Source organism: Myotis brandtii, unplaced genomic scaffold (genome assembly GCF_000412655.1).
Source record: "Myotis brandtii unplaced genomic scaffold, ASM41265v1 scaffold46, whole genome shotgun sequence".
Classification (NCBI taxonomy): domain Eukaryota; kingdom Metazoa; phylum Chordata; class Mammalia; order Chiroptera; family Vespertilionidae; genus Myotis; species Myotis brandtii.
The window spans coordinates 6215661-6236395 of NW_005367587.1; the positions used below are offsets into that span (position 1 = coordinate 6215661).

At 38.0% G+C, this 20735-nt stretch overlaps 1 protein-coding gene and 1 long non-coding RNA gene across 2 annotated transcripts in view; one reads left to right on the forward strand and one right to left on the reverse strand.

Moving 5' to 3' along the window:
* GTF2E1 (general transcription factor IIE, polypeptide 1, alpha 56kDa) overlaps positions 1-20735 on the forward strand; it is a 44647-nt gene that overhangs the window by 17534 nt on the left and 6378 nt on the right. The window contains exons 3-4 of the mRNA XM_005875355.2: positions 9933-10134; positions 14218-14459. Of these exons, the coding sequence (XP_005875417.1) occupies positions 9933-10134; positions 14218-14459 (444 nt within the window). The remainder of the gene's footprint in view (positions 1-9932; positions 10135-14217; positions 14460-20735) is intronic.
* The window catches only part of LOC106727655, a 139727-nt gene that overhangs the window by 17149 nt on the left and 101843 nt on the right, over positions 1-20735 (reverse strand). The window lies entirely within an intron of this gene.

Consider the following 20735-nt stretch of genomic DNA (forward strand, 5'->3'; position numbering starts at 1 on the left):
TTTCTGATTGGTGTTTCTAATTTCTTGGGATATATTCCTAGAAGTGGGATCACTGGGTCAAATGGGAGTTCCATTTTTAGTTTTTTGAGGAAACTCCATACTGTTCTCCATTCTGGAAGCTTTTTTGAGTGGGGGTGAGTTTATTTACAGTTGTTTTTTTTCATAGGATTATCCAGAAAAGTTATGTAAGCCATTATCTCTTGCTTAGATTTTGCACTATTCTTAGATAGCCTCCTTACTTTCACTCTTGTTGCTCATATGAACTATTTGTCACAGCAGCCAGTGACCCTTCTAAAAAGCACATCAGGTTATGTCACTCTTTTTTTTCCAAAACCCTCCAAAGGCTTCTCCTTTCAGAAAAGTTGAAGTACTTAACAGAATTTATAAGGTCTTTTATCTACCCTTACCTCCCATTTTGAGGCTTTATTTCCACCACTCCCATGTCACTCCACAACAGCCTCACTGACCATCTTATTTCTGTCTTGCATGCACTAGGTGTGCCTTTACTTACCTTTTTAAAATTTATTTTATTTTATTTTTATTGATTTCAGAGAGAAAGGGAGAGGGAGAGTTAGAAACATCAAAGATAAGAGAAAATCATTGATTGACTGCTGCCTGCATGACCCCCCACTGGGAATCAAGCCCACATCCCAGTTCAATATTCCCTTACTGAGAATCAAACTGTGACCTCCTGGTTCAGAGGTCAACACTCAAACACTGAGTTACACCGGCTGGGCTCTACTTGCCTTTCTTTTTTTTTTTTTTTAAATCCTCACCTGAGAATATTTTTTCCCTTTGTTTTTTTTTTTTTTTTTTTTTTAGAGAGAGGGGAAGGCAGAGAGAAACTTTGATGTGAGAGAAAGACATTGATTGGTTGCCTCCTGCATGAGCCCCAACGAGGGCCTGGGCGGGGAAGGAGCCTGCAACCAAGGTACCTGCCCTCGACCAGAATCGAACCTGGGACCTTTTGGTCCGCAGGTTGATGCTCTGTCCACTGACCCAAACCAGCTAGGGCTGCTTGCCTTTTTACATGCTGTTTCCTTTTGCCCAAATATCCCTATAACTGGTTCTTTATGTCTTTGCTTATTCATTGCTATATCAGAAAAGGCTGTCCCTGAGTTGCCTATATATGGGGTGGGGCAAAAGTAGGTTTATAGTTGTTTGTTTGGAAAATAATACAATAATTAATAAATTATTGAGTCAGAAAGATTTGTACTTGAATCCAGGCTTAGTGATTTTTGTTTTTAAGTTATGACCTAGTAAACTTAACCTTTCTGAGTCTTTATTCCCTCTTTTGTTAGATTTCGATAATACTATTGACATAGACTTGATGAACAAATGAGAATATTTGTGAAATAGCCTTCTTAGTTGTCTTGTGGTTTGTGAATGTAAATGATCAAACAAATATGTTATCATTGAACTGTTTCTTTTTTCTTCTTTTAATCCTATCATTTGTCAAGCTTTGCCTAAAGAATCTTTGTAGCCTTCATTTTCTCCCTGCTGCCACATGCTTGGATGTAGCTTGCACATTCTCCTTGGCTTGGATTTGCTGTTTCCAGTTTTTGCCTACTTGGTTTTATGTGTGGGAAGGGGAAGACCACAAAGAACTATGAGCTTCAATTTTAGTGTTTTCTCTCATGCTTGAGTAGTATATTCTGTGCATACTACTTAGTGCAAAGTGATCCAGTTACAAGAAGAGTGGGGATATTTATCATAGTGATTACTTAACAGCAGCTCTCCACCAAAGGTATGTATATATTAGAATTCCTTGTGGAACTTTTAAAATTTATATTCCTGGGCCCTACTCCAGACTTACTGAATCAGCATCTCTGGGGTGGGGCCTGGGTATTAATTAAAATTTCACTAGTGATTTTTATGAAAACACTCAGTCAAGAACTTCCAGTTGACTTACTGCAGCGGTTCTCAACCTGTGGGTCGCAACCCCTTTGGGGGTCGAACGATCCTTTCACAGGGGTTGCCTAAGACCATCGGAAAACACATATAATTACATATTGTTTTTGTGATTAATCACTATGCTTTAATTATGTTCAATTTGTAACAATGAAAATACATCCTGCACATCAGATATTTACATTACGATTCATAACAGTAGCAAAATTACAGTTATGAAGTAGCAACAAAAATAATTTTATGGTTGGGGGTCACCACAACATGAGGAACTGTATTAAAGGGTTGCAGCATTAGGAAGGTTGAGAACCACTGACTTATTGGAAGACCATTTCAAGCCATTAAGGCAGATCACTGTTTATAAATATTAGTTTTTGGTTTTTTAAAAATAAGTTTTTACTGATTTCATAGAGAAGAAGGGAGAGGGAGAGAGGGATTGAGCTTGCAACCCAGGCATGTGCCTTGATCAGAATCGAACCTCCACCTCCTGGTTTATGGGTCAACACTCAACCACTGAGCAACACCAGCCCGGCTATAAATATTAGTTTTGATGACCTCATATTATTTCCCAAAATCCTTCAATCACTTTTCTATTACTAAAAAGTAAAATCAAAATGAAGTTTGGCATTCAAGACCCATTTATATTTATGGACACTGTAGTTTAATCCTGTTAATTCTGTTTTTTTACCATTCTTTTTGATGACTATATTTTTAGTAGACTGAAATTGCAGGTTAAGCATTATTTTCAACTACCTACTTCTCTTATGATGAATGTCCCATTCTCTTCCCCGTTTCCTTGATCTCTAACAACTACTTTTCTTCTAAAGTCTACCTCAAAAGGCACACTTTCTCCATAAACCTTCCTCACTGCTAGAAGTCACGTTCCTTCTTTTAACTCCAAAATATTTATGTGCTTTATTTTTTCACTGATCCCATACCATATCTCCAGATACCTTTCATCTCTATTAAACTTGAAGTTTCTTGAAGACGGATTCTATTTGTGTTCTACCACCACTCACTCAGTAGAATGGTACTTTGTACATAGTGTCTGCTAAGTTCCCCACCCCCACCGCTGATTTGGGAAAAGCTTATTTGCATTTTTTAATGTTTAGTGAAGTTTATAAAAATGCTGCTGTTATGTTAAACTAGTTTAAGTCATTTTCCAGAAAAATATAGAATTTCTTATTTTTCTTCTTAGACCTGGCTTTTGACAGGCTGCTTCTTGTTTACAACTTGTGTTTTGTGATAAATATAGGATTCAGAGATGTCAGGCTAACTTTTCCTCTTGTATTTTTTGCCAGACATAGTAATTGTTGGGAGACAGACAGTTCTCCATGGGTCTCTCACACGTTATACATGTCTTGCAAGTAGAGGTACTGTCTGCCTTTTTTCCGGACTACCTTTTTCAAGGATATTTATATAGTGAGCAGCCTTGGAAGATACAGATATTGTTCCAAAGCAAAGGGCAAACTTGCTTGCTGTTCAGTATAATACAAATAGACTTCCCCCACATATGAAAAGGTGCTCAACATCACTAATTATCAGAGAAATGCAAATTAAAATCACAATGAGATGTTACCTCACACCAGTCAGAGTGGCTGTCATCAATAAATCAACAAACAACAAGTAAGTGTTGGCTAGGATGTGGAGAAAAGGGAACACTCATGCACGCTTGGTAGGAATGCAAATTAGTACAGCCACTATGGAAAACAGTATGGCGGTTCCTCATAAAATTAAAAATGGAACTGCTTTATGACCCAGCAATTCTACTTCTGGGTATATATCCGAAGAATTCCAAAACACTAATTCTAAAAGAGATAATGCACCCCTATGTTCACTGTAGTGTTATTTACAATAGCCAAGATATGGAAGCAACCCAAGTGCCCATCAATAGATGAGTCAATAAACAAGTGGTGGTTATATGTATGTGTGTATATATATATAATGGAATATTACTTGGCCATAAAAAAAGAATGAAATCTGCCCAGCTGACATGCTCAGTGGTTGAGCATCGACCTATGAACCAGGAGTTCACCGTTCCATTCCCGGTCAGGGCACATGCCTAGGTTGTGAGCTCGATCCCCAGTGTGGGGTGTGCAGGAGGCAGCCGATCAATGATTCTCTCTCATCATTGATGTTTCTATCTCTCTCTCCCTTACTCTCTGAAATCAATAAAATATATATATGAAAACAAAAGTGAAATCTTACTACTTGTGACAGCATGGATGGACCTAGACTCTAGGTCCTAGAGGGTATTATGTTAAGTGAAATAAATCAAACAGAGAAAGACAAATACCATATGACTACACTTATATGCAGACTTTAAAGAACAAAATGAATGGACAAACAAAACAGAAACAGCCTCATAGATACAGAGAACAAACAGGGTTGCCAGAGGGGAGGGAGTTTGGAGGATTGGGTGAAAAAGATAAATGGATTAAGAAGAATAAATTGGTAGTTACAAAATAGTCATGGGCATGTACAGTTTAGAGAATATAGTAAACTAGAGGCCTGATGCACGAAGTTTGTGCAGGAGTAGGCCTTTGCAGCCCCGGCGCCTGCTGGCTGTGGCGGCTTCCTCGATCTCTTGCATCCATGGCAGCTGGAAGGGCATCTGGGCGGTTCCGCTGTTCGGCCGTTTGGTCAATTTACATATTGTGCTTTTATTATTATAGATAATATTGTAATACCTATGTATGCTGCCCTGTGGGTACTTGAAATATTGGGGGATCACCTTGTAAATTGTATGATACTCTCACCATTATGCTGTATTGCATATTGAATGTCAACTGTAACTGAAAAATAAAATTAAAAAGTAATAGTCTTCCTTCAGAGAATGTTTGCTTAGTTCAGCATAGTATCAGCCTTCAGAGCAAAGGACAGGCATGCTTATGCTCATTATAAAAACTTGGGTTCCTTAACCTCAGGGTTTCTCTCCTGCAACATAACCCACTGCATGTACAATTGTTACCTGGCTCTCTTTGTGTCACCCTGTGGGAATTGGGGGCTTACAGAACTGTCACAAAACTGACTACTGCTACTGCCCTGATTAATAAAGTTCTTTGTCTCTGACCTAGGAGTCTTGTGTCTTTCTCCAACATCCATGAAACTGGTAGGATAACTTGTTAGCTTATAAGAAGGATAAAGTCTTAGATTTTTCACAGTAATATGTAAGCCACTCTTTTTAGAACTGAAAATGAGCCCTTCTACAAGTAACTCTTGGTAAATCTTCATCTAAATTAAACCCAAATCTGGAAAGTTACCTGGGTGAGGCTAGAATTCAGGTCCCTTATGACTATATACTATGTTCTCTTTCCCCCCTCTATTTTTTTCCCCACAAACCAAATTTATTCAAGTTAAAGGACTGTTATTCTGAGATTGCCCTTCTATCAAATGATGATGTTAACAGTGATCTCTTTCTTTTCCCAAAATAAAAGCATTGCTATCTTATGTGGATGAGCAACACTGACTAGCGCGTTTATTTGTTTATTTAAAGCTGAAGTTTTTAATGTATCTTGCCTTCAAAAGAGAAATGGGGTATTTGGGAGGGCTTTAAAAAAGTTGGTATAGCATGATACTTTTAATGATAAATAATTGTATAAATAATAAAACAACATGTTTGATAGTGATAAATGTTAAGGAAAAGAGGAGGACAGAACCGTATTGAAATTTTAGGTAATGTTGGTAGGGAAGGCCTCATTGATGTTACTTTTGAGTAAAGAACTGAACTAAGTAGGGAGACTTGCCACTCACCTATCTGGAGGGAAAGCATTCTGGGCAGAGGAAACAGCAAGTACAAAGGCTCTGTAGCAAAGTGTGCCTGGTGCAAGACTTTGAGGAGCCAGTTTGTAATGCTTTGAAGACATAGGTTGAGAGGATTATAGTGTTGCCCTTTGTCTTAGTTGTCTTTCTGTGCTTCAGTTGGAGCACTTGCTTTTATACTTATACTAGGGGTCCCTCAGCCTGGCCTGTGCCCTCTTGCAATCCGACATCCCTCGGGGATGTCTGACTGCCGGTTTCGGCCCGATCTCCGTAGGCCAGGCCAAGGGACCTCACCGGTGCACGAATCCATGCACCGGGCCTGTTTCGACGTGATCCCCGCAGGCTAGGCTGAGGGACCCCATCTGTGCACGACTTCATGCACCAGGCCTCTAGTATGCATACAAGATATTTGGTTAATCTCTTCCTGCCCTCCCCCCATCCCTCTTCCCTCTGAGATTCATCAGTCTGTTCCATGTTTCCATGCCTGTGCGTTGAGTGTCTACCCCCTGGTGGTCAGTGCACGTCATAGCTACTGGTCAAATGATCAGATGGTCGCTTAGGCTTTTATATGTATAGATATTAGTTACTTCTTCACTTGTGGAATAGGGTTTCTTTAAGATTTAGAAAACTACTGAATTTCATAACTTTTTTGCAGTATTCTCTAGTTTTCATTGACAGTCTTTGTAAGTGCCCATCTTTCAACATTTAATGTAAGTCCCACATCAGCATTTTTTCTTTTTAATTCAGCAGGTATTTGAAAATGGATTTAGACCTTATTTTATATGATTTATTTTTTAACTCCCACATGGATTCTATTCTATTTTTGTGAAGAAAAGAAGCTGAGGTAACCTGGAATAGTTAGAAAATAATCTAAGATAGCATACCAACTAAAACCTCTCTAGCCAAGGTCACTAATACCCTTTGTTACTAAATATAGAAGCTAGTTTTCCATTCTTTTTTACCTTGAGAAATTAACACCAAACCATTTCTCCCTTGAAATACCATACTATCCCTCTGGTTGTACCATTTCTGTATTAAGGATTCTTCTTTCCTTGGGTTTATGCCTTGACTACGTATGCTTCTCACTCTCCTTAATCTCTTTTGAAATTCTCATCTACTTTATGATTTCAGTTACTACCTATATGTTGTTGATTCTCATTAGAATTTCTAATCTACATTTCAATTTTGAGCTTTGAGCAGTTGTAATAAGTTGGCTTCTAACTCATCCATTTTGATAACCAATGGGTAAAGAAGATTCAGATATTTAAAGTAACTTTATATCTTTTCACCACAAAGAAAAAAAAACTTATTCTTCCTGTCTTTATTTTGGTAAATAGGATGCTTGTCCAGTTGATTAAGCTAGGATTTTTATATTGATGCCCACTAGTCAAACACCATCAGTAACACACCCCATAGGTAAACAAAGTTGGGTAAATTGATGCTTTCTGCAACATGGGAAGTCACATGCCATGAGGAACTATGGATTGTCACAGTAAGAACGTGCTGGATGGAGAATTGGGGCTTTTGTTAGGTAATTTTGGGGAGGATTCAAGGAAGTGGTTTGGGTTTGCTCTGGATTGGGTATTGTCAAGTAGTGGGAATAGTTCTATAATTGGGTATCTTTTTTTTAAAAAAAAGATATGTTTTAATTGATTTCAGAGAGAAGAAGGAAGAGGGAGAAAGATAGAAACATCAGTGATGAGAATCATTGATCAGCTGCTTCCTGCACACCCCCTACTGGGGATCGAGCACGCAACCCAGGCATGTGTCCTGACCGGGAATGGAACTGTGACCACCTGTTTTCATAGATTGGCACTCAACCACTGAGCCACACTGGCCGGGCTATGATTGAGTATCTTAATAAGTCTTATCTAGAAGGTGAGAAGAACAGGGTCAGGTTAAAACTGTAACTGGTAAAGAAGCAGTAGTCACAGTTAGCTGATATTTTTGTGTGTGTTTGTATGGTTGGACAGAGACCTTGCTTTTGCCTGTACTCTTACTCAAACAGACTTGGCTTTGCATCATGGTCATAGTGGACCTTCCTTATCTGATATTGGTGATCTGTGAGATTTGGTTTGATAGAAATACATTAGAGCCTAACTGTGCTAGGCCATCTCCTAGCTGTGAGAGGTTGCTTTTCTCTCTCACTTATTTGGGATAGGTGTAAAAGATTAGGTACCATTTGGCCAGCAGCAAGATGGATGAAGAATGTTTTGGACAGGATATATGAACAAAGAATTTATATGGTATTGAGTGCTTATATGTGAGAAGCAGTAAAAAAGCTTATTCTACTTGAAATATATCAGTAAGCTCCAGTGTTGTGTTGAGACAGAGATGCCTAGTTTGTTTATTCCTTACCAGGGAAGGATGGGTTAAAGGGTAGGGATATGTATCAATCACTTATGGAACTTTGTAAAGCTAAATGTTTTCATACTTACAATGTGCCAGGCACTAAGTACTTGTATGGTCTCTTGATCCATACTCCGGTAAATTGGGATAGAAATGAAGGATGCATATCTCTGATGTTGGTAATAAGAGCCAAACTGGAGATCCAATTGAGGCTAGTCATATAGACTGTAATGTTTAAGAGTGTGAGTTTCAGCAAAATAGTTTCGGTTTGAATCCTGGCCCCCTCCTCACAATTATTAGTTATATAACCTCGAGCAAGCTACTTAACCCCTTAGAATCACTTTATTTTACAAATTTAAATGTGCAATAATTATACCAGCCTCAGAGGGTCGGCAATACTTGGTAAGCACTCAGTATTCAACAGTTGCTGTTATGTACTTTACTTTCTTTTTTTTTTTTTTGAGTGAAAAAAGTCAAAAGTTTATTCTACTTAGTATAAGAATTTTTCATTAAATATATAGTAATTCATTTATCAGAAAACGATACCAGGAACTATGAGAAGTAGTTGCATTACACAATGACTATGACTAGAAAATCTCATGCAACTAAGCAGCTATGCTATATATACAGTATATAGCTCTTGTTCTGGGCTAATGTACATTTCAGTTTATTATAGAATTGCATTATGGGTGTTAGAAAGGCAGCAATAGTTATATTTTGGCTTTTCTTCTAGATACTTAAGTTAAGGCAGCAGTTCAAGCATATTAAGTGAAGGTAGTTAAAATTTAATGATAATTAATACAACTTGTATACACTGTTTACTGCTTTCTTATATACTTTTCTTTTACTGGCTATGTGATTTTGGACAAATCACAAAACTCCTCAGAGCCTCAGTTCTGACATAACTTTGCAGGATTGATATAAGGATTAAAAAGTATACATGGAAGCATTTTAGAAACAGAAAGTACTATAAAATATAATAAATATTAATGTCGAGTATGTTGTCTTTCAAGTATTTGAATTTACTTGACAGGTAAAGGACTATGGTTGGTTGTGATGTTTTGTGCCAGATTATACAGGATCTTGAATGTTAGGATGAGAAATTTAGATTTCATGCTGTGGGCTTTAGAAATTCAGCTGCTAGACAGACTTTAGATCAGGGCAATGAGATTGCAAAAATGATGGCATAGAAAACGTGGAAATGGAGGAGAACCTAGAGGTCCATCGACCAGATTTAGGAAACTGTTTCAAGCTAAATAATGGTGGTTTTGATTAGTGAAACTACAGTAGAAGTGAAAAATCTTAAGATATTTCTAGGGAATTAGTGCAATTTAGGTACAAGTTGAATGTGAGGGATATAGAAATAAGAACAATAAAGGGTTCTTGAAATTTAATTTTGGAAATGATTGGTTAAATTTGTTTAGGTATAAATGGTTAACAAGTTTGAAGAAATAGCCGTGTGACAGTGTACAAGATGACTAGAGACTTGGTTTCAGGTATTTATTTGGCTTTCTCCATAATGTAGGCCCAAATATGTAATGTGTGAAAAGAAGGCTTTTGGGAAAAGGTACAGGTTTCACTGGTAAACTAAAAAATTTGGCTTTAAGTTAAAATAAGTATAAGTTTGTTAGAAATATGATTAAAATCTGTTTGCTATGCTGCAATCAGGGGTTAGAAATTAATTTGAAATGCATCAAAATGAGAGATGAATAGAATCTCGATGGTGAGCACGTGGATATTCATTTTAAAACTCTTTCAACTTTCCTGTATGTTTAAAAGTTTTTTGTTTTTGTTTTTTATTTAAAAGTTTTAATAATAACACATTAGAGGAGAAGTGGAGATATAAACAGTTTGCTAAAGGCTAGTCTTGAGAATTTCTCTTCCCTGACCTGAGACTTTTGTTTTCTCTGTAGGAACTTTCCGCTGCACTTTTTGCAATACAGAGGTAGAAGAAGATGAATCAGCAATGCCCAAAAAAGATGCACGCACACTTTTGGCAAGGTTTAATGAACAAATTGAGCCCATTTATGCTTTGCTTCGGGAAACAGAGGATGTGAACTTGGCCTATGAAATACTTGAGCCAGAACCCACAGAAATACCAGCCCTGAAACAGAGGTGAGTATAGTCCCTGTGCTCTTACCAATAACACTTTAAGCTTGCTCTTGTTTTAACTACCTGTACTTTGAAGAGAAAGAGTGGGTAACTAATTTACTAGGAGACTAAAGACTAGTGTTTCATAGATTCCAAGCTCTGTCGCACTTGTCTTATTAACTTGTGCCTGTGATGAAGTTTGTTTGTAGTGAATACAGAAAAGTGTGGGCCTTAGGCAAAAATCTTTAAATAGTCAAGTTTGACTTCAACTACTCACTCTGCTTATTAGGCCTGCTGCAACTCAGGCAATTGTCAGCTAATCCTAAATTGGTAGTGCCTCTTGGGGATATTTGAATTTTCCTAGCCAAGTTCTGAAGGCTGAAGTTCTTTAAGGAATACAGCATTCACTTTTTTGTTTTTGAAGCACATTAACCACACCTTTCTTGACTGCCTCAGTTTTCAGTGCAACTTCCTTGAAAGTGAAGTAAAATATGTGTTTCCTGTGAGTTAGTACTTCTTACTATGGCTTCCTATTCTTTTGAGTGTCCTAATTGAATTGCAGATTCAGCCTTAGTTTTGCCATTCCATAAAAAGTGGCTTATATTCTTTGAAAAGCATACTAGTAAAAGGGAATTGGGGTCAGCGAGTGTTCTCCTATGCTACCTCTTTTCTTTTTCCTCCTAGTGTTAAACTAAGAGGAAAAAGCTAAGAGCGTAGCGTTTACTGTATACCCTTTCATAGGACACATTAGTCCAAATTGTAACTACAGTTTTTAAGAACACAATATAATACTATCTATGAATTATTCTTGTGTTTCTTCTTCTAACTATAGTTATTTTCCTGTTTATCAAGATATTCCCTGGGTTCAATAGTATTCATTCACCATCACCAATGGCGTCCTACCTCTAATGTTCCCCACTTACCACTGTCCACTTCCCATTCCAGATCTTTATTAGATGTCCGTTGCTTCATGCCAGCGACAAGTCTGAGTGGTGGTGACACCAGAGGCCCTAGCAACTCACTGTATCAAATAACCTGGCTTCTCATTAGGAATGGTGATGACTCCAGGGATGAAGAAAAATCAGGAAATAGAGCAAATAAACCGATCAAGAAAGAACCTATCCAACAGCCTGGTCACTAGGGAATAAAGGGTGAAATAGAGGCAGGCAAAAGAGATAGAATGGGGTACCTGGAGGTGCCAGCCAGAACTAAGTTCAAGAGAAAGACCATTGAGCGAGGTTACAAGGTGTTAACCTGGCTGAGATGGCCTTACTAAGCATTTGACAAGCTCCACTGCCTGGTTATAACATCCTGGAAGTGGTATTGATTTAGCCTTTCTATACTAAAAGATTTGTTTCAGAGCATAACAGATCTGCAATAGCCATCCTACCCCAAATATAAGAAAAGAAACCACAGTAGAGTGGAAAGGGAGTTCAGAGATGACAGTGATTCACTGATGATTTAAAAAGAAAATAAGTGGCATGATTGTTAGTTTGGTTACTGATCTGTAACCAATTAAATTCTAGCTTATCCCCAGATCAGGAGCCAGAAGCTGCCTCTGCAGAATTAGTAGACTTAACCCGAGAGCTGATGGACAGTTCCAGCTTTCCAGCAAGTCTTTCTTAAATGGAATTCCTTGCTCATAGCCTCTCCCTTTCCATCATCTCTTATTTAACACTCACCTTAAAGATCTTTAAAATTTTAGTTTGAAATAATATTCCTCCCACACTCCTGAGCAAGAGTTATATCTTTTAAAAGTTCTAAAATGTCTTAAATAATGTAAAAAGATTTAAAACTGAATTGTCCATTTTGTCATCTTTAAGTAAAATGTGTGTATTCTCTCCATAGAAGAAATTTAAATATGCAGAAGGAGTGAACCTATGTGTCTCTCATCTAGATTTTTAGTGTCACATTTGCTGATAATTTAGATTGGTCTGTATCTGTGGTGAAAGTAGAAATAAAATCTGTGTAGTCAACTCTCCATGGTTAAAAATATCATTTTAAAAATATTCTTCCAAATTTTAAAATTTGTTTGACTTGTGGTCAGATCTCTTCTGCTTCAAACTGGAATGAAACCAATCTTGATTTTCTATAATAGAGTTCTGAAAACAAGAGACTTATATAAGTATCCTTATACTAACATTTATATATTTTAATTGTTCTGTTCTTTTCCCCCACTTTTCTTGTTCTTCTCTACTCAAAGTACTAAATACTTATTGACCTTCAGAGTTAACGCTAAAGATAGAGCTTAGATGAAAGCTATGTGTTCAAGTTTATACAGAGAGAAATAGTAGCTTCAGGGAAAGTGAGTAAACCATTTAAGAATCTGCCCTGGCTGGTTTGGCTCAGGGGATAGAGTGTCAGCCTGCGGACTGAATGGTCCCGGGTTCGATTTCAGTCAAAGGCATTTTGCCTAGGTTGCGGGCTCAATCCCCAGTAGGGGGTATGCAGGAGACAGCCGATCAATGATTCCCTCTCATCATTGATGTTTCTATCTCTCTCTTCCTCTCCTTTCCTCTCTGAAATCAATAAAAATATAAAAAATAAAATAAAATAAGAGTCTGGATGAAGAAGGCACAGAAAAGGACAGAGGTGTAGTTGGCCAGGTCAGAGCTAGAGAAACATTTAATGTATGGAGAGAGACAAAAGGCACATGGCTAGTTCAGGGAGATACACTTGGGGGTAGACAGGCATATAGAGCAGGCTCAACACAACAAGGTAAGGATGTTGGCTGAGGACAGAAGAGATATTCTGGGTGAGAGAAGAGAGACTCAGGATGTAGAATAAGTACATAAACATAAACACAGATCAGGCCAAGGGAGAAGAGAAGAGAAAGAAAAGTGAGTGATTGAGGGAGACTAAAATTCAGAGAGCCAATTTACACCAGAGTAAGCAGAGTCAGATTATAGTGAGTGCAGTGACACAGCCTTTTAGAAGACATCGGAATAGGTAGAAGATGGTAAGAGAATGACTAGGGCCAGATAAGGATTAAATTGAGACAAACATAGTAAATAGTTCAAAAAATACCATGATGAATGCAGAAAGAAACCAGTTATTTGCAGTGTAGCATAAGACTTTAAAATGTAGCAAGACAAATAGATGCATTGGGTACAGAGAGACACCTACTAAGCCTAGACTCAGAGGGCAACAGCAAATAACTGGTACAAAGACTAGGGGAAAGAACAGTTTTTAAGCAGCTCTAGGTATAGCTAGAGGTAATAGCTGGCAGACGTGGATTAAATGACTGGGTCAGCTTGGATTGCACAACTGGAGAGAGTGCTTTTTTTTTTTTTTTATTAAGGTATTATGTATGTTTCCAAATCCCCCCCGCCATTCCCCTCACCTCACCCCACTCCCGTACATGCCCTCACCCTCCTGCTGTCTCTGTCCATTGGTTATGCTTATATGCATGCATACAAGTCTTTTGGTTGATCTCTCAGTGGCAGTGGGCCTTTAGGTACCCAGAAGGAGAACAGGAAGGATGGGATAGCCCAAGATTCCTCCAGAGTATTCCCAGAAGCACAGTGTTCTGAGGAAGAGAAATAAAGTAGGATCCAAGAGAAGGAAAAATAGTGAATGGTTTGTGAGAGAGAGAAGTGTTAGAAGACATAAAGACAAGTGAAGAAGTATTGCTTAGGCTCAAATTGAGATAGGACTCCACACAAAACAACAGTCCAGGTTCCATGGAAACATTTAGAGAAAAATGGAAGAGAAGTAAAGGAAAAACGTGGGGCCAAAAGAGTCAGTCAGAGGTAGAGAAAGATACATGAAAGACATACTAGTACCTGGGAGAGATTTTTGCCAATTAGTGTCTTTAAGTGGATTATGTCATCATAACATTCTCCCCTTTCCCTAAGTAGACTCATTGCAACATCTTCAACTATAAAACCTCAGTCATTCATATACCCCAGATTAACCTAGAGTGTGAAGAACTTAAATGTAAATATGATGTTCTAATAACTGAGGCATTTTTCACCCTGAGATATAAACGAGGTTTCTCAGCATTGTTAAAGCTTATATACATGATTGCTAGACAGGCAGCTGCCCTCCTTTTCCAACACCAAGATTTGAATATTTTTCTTCCTGTCCTCTAATCTTTTCATTCAGCAAAGACCGTGCAGCAACTACGGCTGGAGCTGCTGGCCTGTCAAGTGGGCACCACCGGGAAGCATGGGCTACCAAAGGCCCCTCCTATGAGGACTTATATACTCAGAATGTTGTCATTAACATGGATGACCAAGAAGATCTTCATCGAGCCTCACTGGAGGGGAAATCTGCCAAAGAGAGACCCATTTGGTTGAGAGAGAGCACTGTCCAAGGAGCATTTGGTTCTGAAGAGATGAAGGAAGGTAAGAGAAGTCATTAAAATGAGTATGTCTTGGGTTCAGTTGAAAATGAGTTTGACTTAGTGCGAAATTGCCTGGGCAATTCTTAGTTTTATTGGTAATCCACTATATCTGTGTTCCAAAATAATTGCATTGTAGCAGGAAGTAAGAAATTGAGCAATAAGCATTAAAACCAAATAATATACTTGCATTTTCCTTCAACTTAGTTGAAGAAACAAATAGACAGCTTTTAAGTCTGTCTATCTATCTATCTATCTATCTATCTATCTATCATCTATCTATCATCTATATTTTTAATTGAGGTAAAATTGGAATATAGCATGTGTTTCAGGTGTACAACATTATAATTCTATATCTGCACTACAAAGTGATCATCACCAAAGTCTAGTTATCATTCTTCACCATACAATTGAACCTCCTTTACCCATTTTGCCCACCCCTATCTGATGCTCTATCCACTGAGCCAAACCAGTTAGGGCTACACCACATCTCTTTATCCATTCATCCATTGATGAACAGTTAGATTGTCTCCATTTCTTAGCTATTATAAATAATGCTGCAGTGAACATAGGGGTGCATATGTCTTTTTGAATTAATATTTTTGTATTCTTTGGATAAATACCCAGAGTGGAATAGCTAATATATGGTAGTCCTATTTCTAATTTTTTGAGGAATCTCCATACTGTTTTCCATAGTGGCTAAACCAATTTACCTACAATATACAGCAAGCATGTCAGAATCACAGCGGCCTGCTGGCCGTGAGTTTAACATGCTTGATGTATAGGGTTCTCTTTTTCCACATTCCTTCTAATACCTGTTGCTTCTAGTCTTTTTGACAATAGCCATTCTAACAGGTGTGAGGTGATGTCTCATTGTGGTTTGGATTTGCATTTCCCTAATTATTAGTGAACTACAACATATTTTTTATTTGCCTGTTGGCCATCTATAGTATGTCTTTGGAAAAATGTCTGTTCAGTTCCTCTGACTATTTTTAGAAATCAGGTTGTTTGTTCTTTTGTTGTTGAGTTGTAGGAATTCTTCGTATATTTTGCATATTAATCTCGTCAGATATATGATTTGCAAATATCTTCTCCCATTTAGTAGGTTGCCTTTTCATTGTGATAATCATTTCCTCCACTGTGCAGAAGCTTTTTAGTTTGATGTTTACATTTGTTTTTACTTTTGTTTCTATTGCATTTGGAGTCCGGTCCATGAAAACATTGTTGATGTCATAGAGCTTACCATCTATGTTTTCTTCTAGAAAGTTTATGGTTTCAGGTCTTATGTTCAAATCTTTAACTCATTTTGACTTAGTTTTTGTGTATAGTGTAAGATAGTAGTCTAGTTTCATTTTTTTGCATGTGGGTGCCCAGTTTTCCCAGCACCATTGCTTGAAGAAACTTTTTTCTTCATTGTATGTTCTTAGCTCCTTTTCCATAAATTAATTGTCCATATCTGTGGACAATTTCTGGGCTCTGGATTCTGTTTAATTGATCTATGTCTGTTTTTATGCCAGTACTATATTGTTTTGATTACTATGGCTTTGTAATATAGTTTGAAATCACAGAGATAACTGATTCCTCCAGCTTTGTTCTTTGTCAAGATTGCTTTGGCTACTTGGGATTTTTTATGAGTTATTAAACTCAAATTTTAGAGTTATTTGCCCTAGTGAAAAATGCCATTGGAATTTTGATAGAGATGGCATTGAATATGTAGACTGCTTTGGATAGTATGGACATTCCAACAATATTAATTTGTCCATTCCATGAGTAGCAAATGTCTTATCATTTATTTATATCTTCTTCATTTATTTTATCAGTGTCATAGTTTTCAGTGTACAGGTTTTTCACCTCCTTGACTAAATTTATTCCTAAATATTTTATTCTTTTTGATGCAGTTGTAAATGGGATTATTTTCTTAATTTCTCTTTATGATAGTTTATTATTAGTGTATAAAAATGCTACCCATTTCTGTACATTGACTTTGTATACTGCATCTCTGCTGAGTTTATTTATTCTAATGTTTGTTTGTTTGGTGGAATCTAAAGGATTTTCTTTATATAATGTGGAGCAAAAATAGGTTTACAGTTGTTCATACGGAAAATAATAATTAATAAATAATACTACAGATAAACTCTGTGTTTCACATACTCACAACTGTAAATCTACTTTTGCCCCACACTGTATTACCATACTATCTGCTAATAGTGAAAGTTTTACTTCTTCCTTTTTTATTTGGATGCCTTTAATTTATTTTTCTTACCCAATTGCTGTGGCTAGGATTTCCAATAATATGTTGAATAAAAGTGGTGAGAGTGGTCATCCTTGTCTTGTTTCTGATCTTAGATGAAGAGCTTTCCAATCTTCACTGTTGAGTATGGTGTTAGTTGTAGGTTTGTTATACTAGTATATGGCCTTTGTTATGTTGAGGTATGTTCCCACTTTGTTGAGAGTTTTTATCATAAATAGATGTTGAATTTTGTCAGTTTCTTTTTCTGTATTTATTGAGATAAGATGATTTTTATCCTTTATTTTGTTTATGTAGATTATCACATTGATTGATTTGCACATGTTGAACCATCCTTGCATCCCTGGAATAAATCCCACTTGATCGTGGTGTACCATCCTTTAAATGTATTGTTGAATCAGTTTGGTAATATTTGGATGAAGATTTTTGCATCTATGTTTATTAAGAATATTGGCCTATAATTTTTTGTGGTGGTGGTGGTAGTATCCTTGTCTGGTTTCAATATTGGTAATGCTGACGTTATTAAATGAGTTTGGAAGCGTTCCCTCCTCTTAAATTTTTTTTCTCCAGTTTTTTGAAAGAGTTTAAAAAGAATATGTATCAAATCTTCTGTGATGTTTGATAGAATTCACTAGTGAAGCTATCTTTGTCCTGGACTTTTGTTTGTTGGGAAATTTTTGAGTACTGATTCAATCTCCTTACTAGTAATCAATCTATTCATGATTCAGTCTTGAAAGAATGTGTGTTTGTAGACATTTCTTCTGGATTGTTCAATTTGTTGGTATATAATTGTTTATACTAGTCTCTTAAGACCCTTTGTACTTCTGTAGTATTAGTTGTAACTTTTCTTTCTGATTTTGTTTATTTGTGTCTTCTCTGTTTTTTTCTGGGTTCATATAGTTAAAAGTTTGTCATTTTTTAATCTTTTCAAAGAACCAGCTCTTGGTTTCATTGATCTTTTAAAATTTCTTTTTAGTCTTCATTTAATTATTTCCACTCTGATCTTTCTTTATTATTTCCTTACTTCTGCTAACTTTCAGCTTTGTTTGTTCTTATTTTTCTAGTTCCTTAAAGTGTAAAGTTAGGTTGTTTGTTTGAGATTTTCTTCTTTCTTAAGGTAGGCCTTCTTGCTATGAAATTCCCTCTTAGAACTGCTTTTGCTACGTTCTGTAAATTTTGGTGTGTTGTATTTATGTTTTCATTTCTCTCTAGTTATTTTTATTCTTTGATTTTTGTGTGATAATCCGTTGACTATTTGGTAGCATATTGCTTAATCTCCACATTTTTGTGCTTTCTTCATTTTCTTTTTGTGATTGATTTCTAGTTTTATACCATTGTGGTTAGAGAAGATGCTTGATATGATTTCAATCTTCTTGAATTTATTAAAACTTGTTTTGTGACCTAATGTGATGTTCTGGAGAATATTCCAAGTGCACTTAAGAAGAACGTATATTCTGCTACTTTTAGATAGAGTGTTCTGTATATATCTATTAAGTCCATCTGATCTAATGTGTTGTTTAAGGTCAGTGTTTCCTTATTGATTTTCTATCTGGATGATTTATCCATTGAGGTAAGTGAGGTGTTAAAATCCCCTATTATTATTGTACTAGAGGCCCGATGCATGAAATTCGTGCAAGAGTAGGCCTTCTTTCCCCCAGCTGCCAGCACCAGCTTCCCTCTGGCACCTGGGACCCAGGCTTCCCTCACAGCCCCAGCTTCATCAGGAAGGTCATCCAGAAAGACATCTGGTCTAATTAGCATATTACGCTTTTTTATTATTGTACTAGAGGCCTAGTACATGAAAATTCGTGCGGGGGGCAGGGCGAGGTCCCCCAGCCCGGCCTGCTGCCCCCTCTCACAAGCCACAGTCTGGCATCCCTCTGCAGGAGGCGACCAGGCCAATCAGGGGAAGGCACCACCCCCGTCACCCCACTGCTGCTGCCACTGCCAGCCGCCGCAGCTGCCAGCCCTCCTCGTCCCTCGCAGCTGCCATGGCTTTGTCCAGAAGGACATCCAGAAGTCCGGTCTATCTGGTCTAATTAGCATATTACTCTTTTATTAGTATAGATTGCTGTTAATTTCACCCTTTTAGTCTTTTAATATTTGTTTCATATATTTTGTTGCTCATGTGCTGGGTGCATATACATTTATAAATGGTATATCTTTTTGCTGGAATGGCCTCTTTATCATTATGTAGTGCCCTTCTTCTTTTTTTTTTTTTTCAATCCTCACCCAAGTATATTTTTCCATTGATTTTTAGAGAGAGTGGAAGGGAGAGGGAAAGACAGAGAGAGAAATATCAATGTGAGAGAAACATACCAATTGGTTGCCTCCTACATGTGCCCTGACCAGGGCCCTGGCTGGGGAGGAGACTGCAACCGAGGTACATGCCCTGGACTGGCATTGAACCGAGGAAACCTTCGGTTCACAAGCCAATGCTCTATCCACTGAGCCAAACTGGCTAGGGCCTCTTCTTTGTCTTTTATTATAGTCTTTGTTTTAAAGTTTATTTTTCTGAAATGAGTATGCTACCTCAGCTTCTTTTCCTTTCTATTTCCATAGAATATCTTTTTTTTAAATTTCTTTATTTAATAAACATTTTATAAGAGTTTATTTGAGTCAAATGGAGGATATGCCTGGAAGCAAATCTCAACAGATAGTAATATACTTCCTGCATGGAATATCTTTCACCATCCCTTTACTTTCAATCTCTGTATGTACTTACTTCTGAATTGCCATGGTGCATGTCAGGGCTATCACCTGGCCTGGCTAAAGCATGCATCAGCTTCAGGCTGAGGGTAGGTGGGGCTCTCAGCAAGACATGCCCACCTGTGTTAACAGATTAAAAGGGGAGTTCCAAATGGTGCCCACCATTGTCTCCATTCCCAGGGCAAGTTCCAACAGTTTTCTTTCTCTGTGGCTGATACTTTAAGATGAGTAAGTAGGTTTCCTTCATGTATGGTTTAGGTACTCTTCAAACTGGTGGTTTTGCACTGTGCTCAGGGCAAGTGAGTTTGCACACAAGTCCTTCAAGTTCAGGTCCTCTGTTTTCTACAGTTCTATGCATTTCCTAGACATACTCCCCATTGGTTTTCAAAGCCAGGTGTTTTGGGAGTTTGTCTCTTCTGTACAGGATCAGGATCCCTCTCAAGTGTGGATACCTACAGCTGGGGTGTGGTGTTTTTTCTTCTTTTTTTTTTTTTGTAAGACCTTGTCTCTGCCTCTTGCCCATCTTGAGGCTGCTCTTTTATCTTTCATTATAGAGGCTTTGTTCATCCAATTTTCAGATCTTTGTCAGAAGAAATTATTCTCTACTAGAGGCCCGGTGCACAGATTCATGCACCAGTGGGGTCCCTTGGCCTGGCCTGTGGGGATTGAGCTGAAATGGCTCTCCGACATCCCCCAAGGGGTCCCGGATTGTGAGAGGGTGCAGGCCACCGAGAGACCCCAATGGTGCATGATCGGGGCTGGGGAGGGACCGTGGGAAGGTCCTGCCCATCTTGCCCAGTTCAGATTGGGGTGATCAGGGCCGATCAGGCTATCTCGCCCAGTCTCGATCAGGGCCAATTGGGACTGGCTGGCCAGGGAGGGACCACCGGAGGTTGGCCAGCCGGGAAGGGACTGCGGGAGGGCTCCAGGGCATGTCCGGCCCATCTCACCCAGTCCTGATCAGCCGGACCCCAGCAGCAAACTAACCTACTGGTTGGAGCATCTACCTCCTGGTGGTCAGTGCATGTCATAGCGACTGGTCGAACGGCCAAACGAACGATCGAACGCTTAGCATATTAGGCTTTATTATATAGAGTATAGCTGTAGATTTGTTGCGTCCATGGGAAGAGGTATGATCAGGATTTTCTTATACTGGCGTCATGAATTGCTCCTTAATCTCCATTTATAGATTTAAGAAAGAACCATCTCTTTCTGTTAATTTCTTGGAAAAGTGCTCTTGTGTTCAAGGTGGCCAAATCCATCTCTTCTTTTTTGTTGCCCTAATTCTTTTTTAATCCTCATCCAAAGGTATTTTTTATGGAG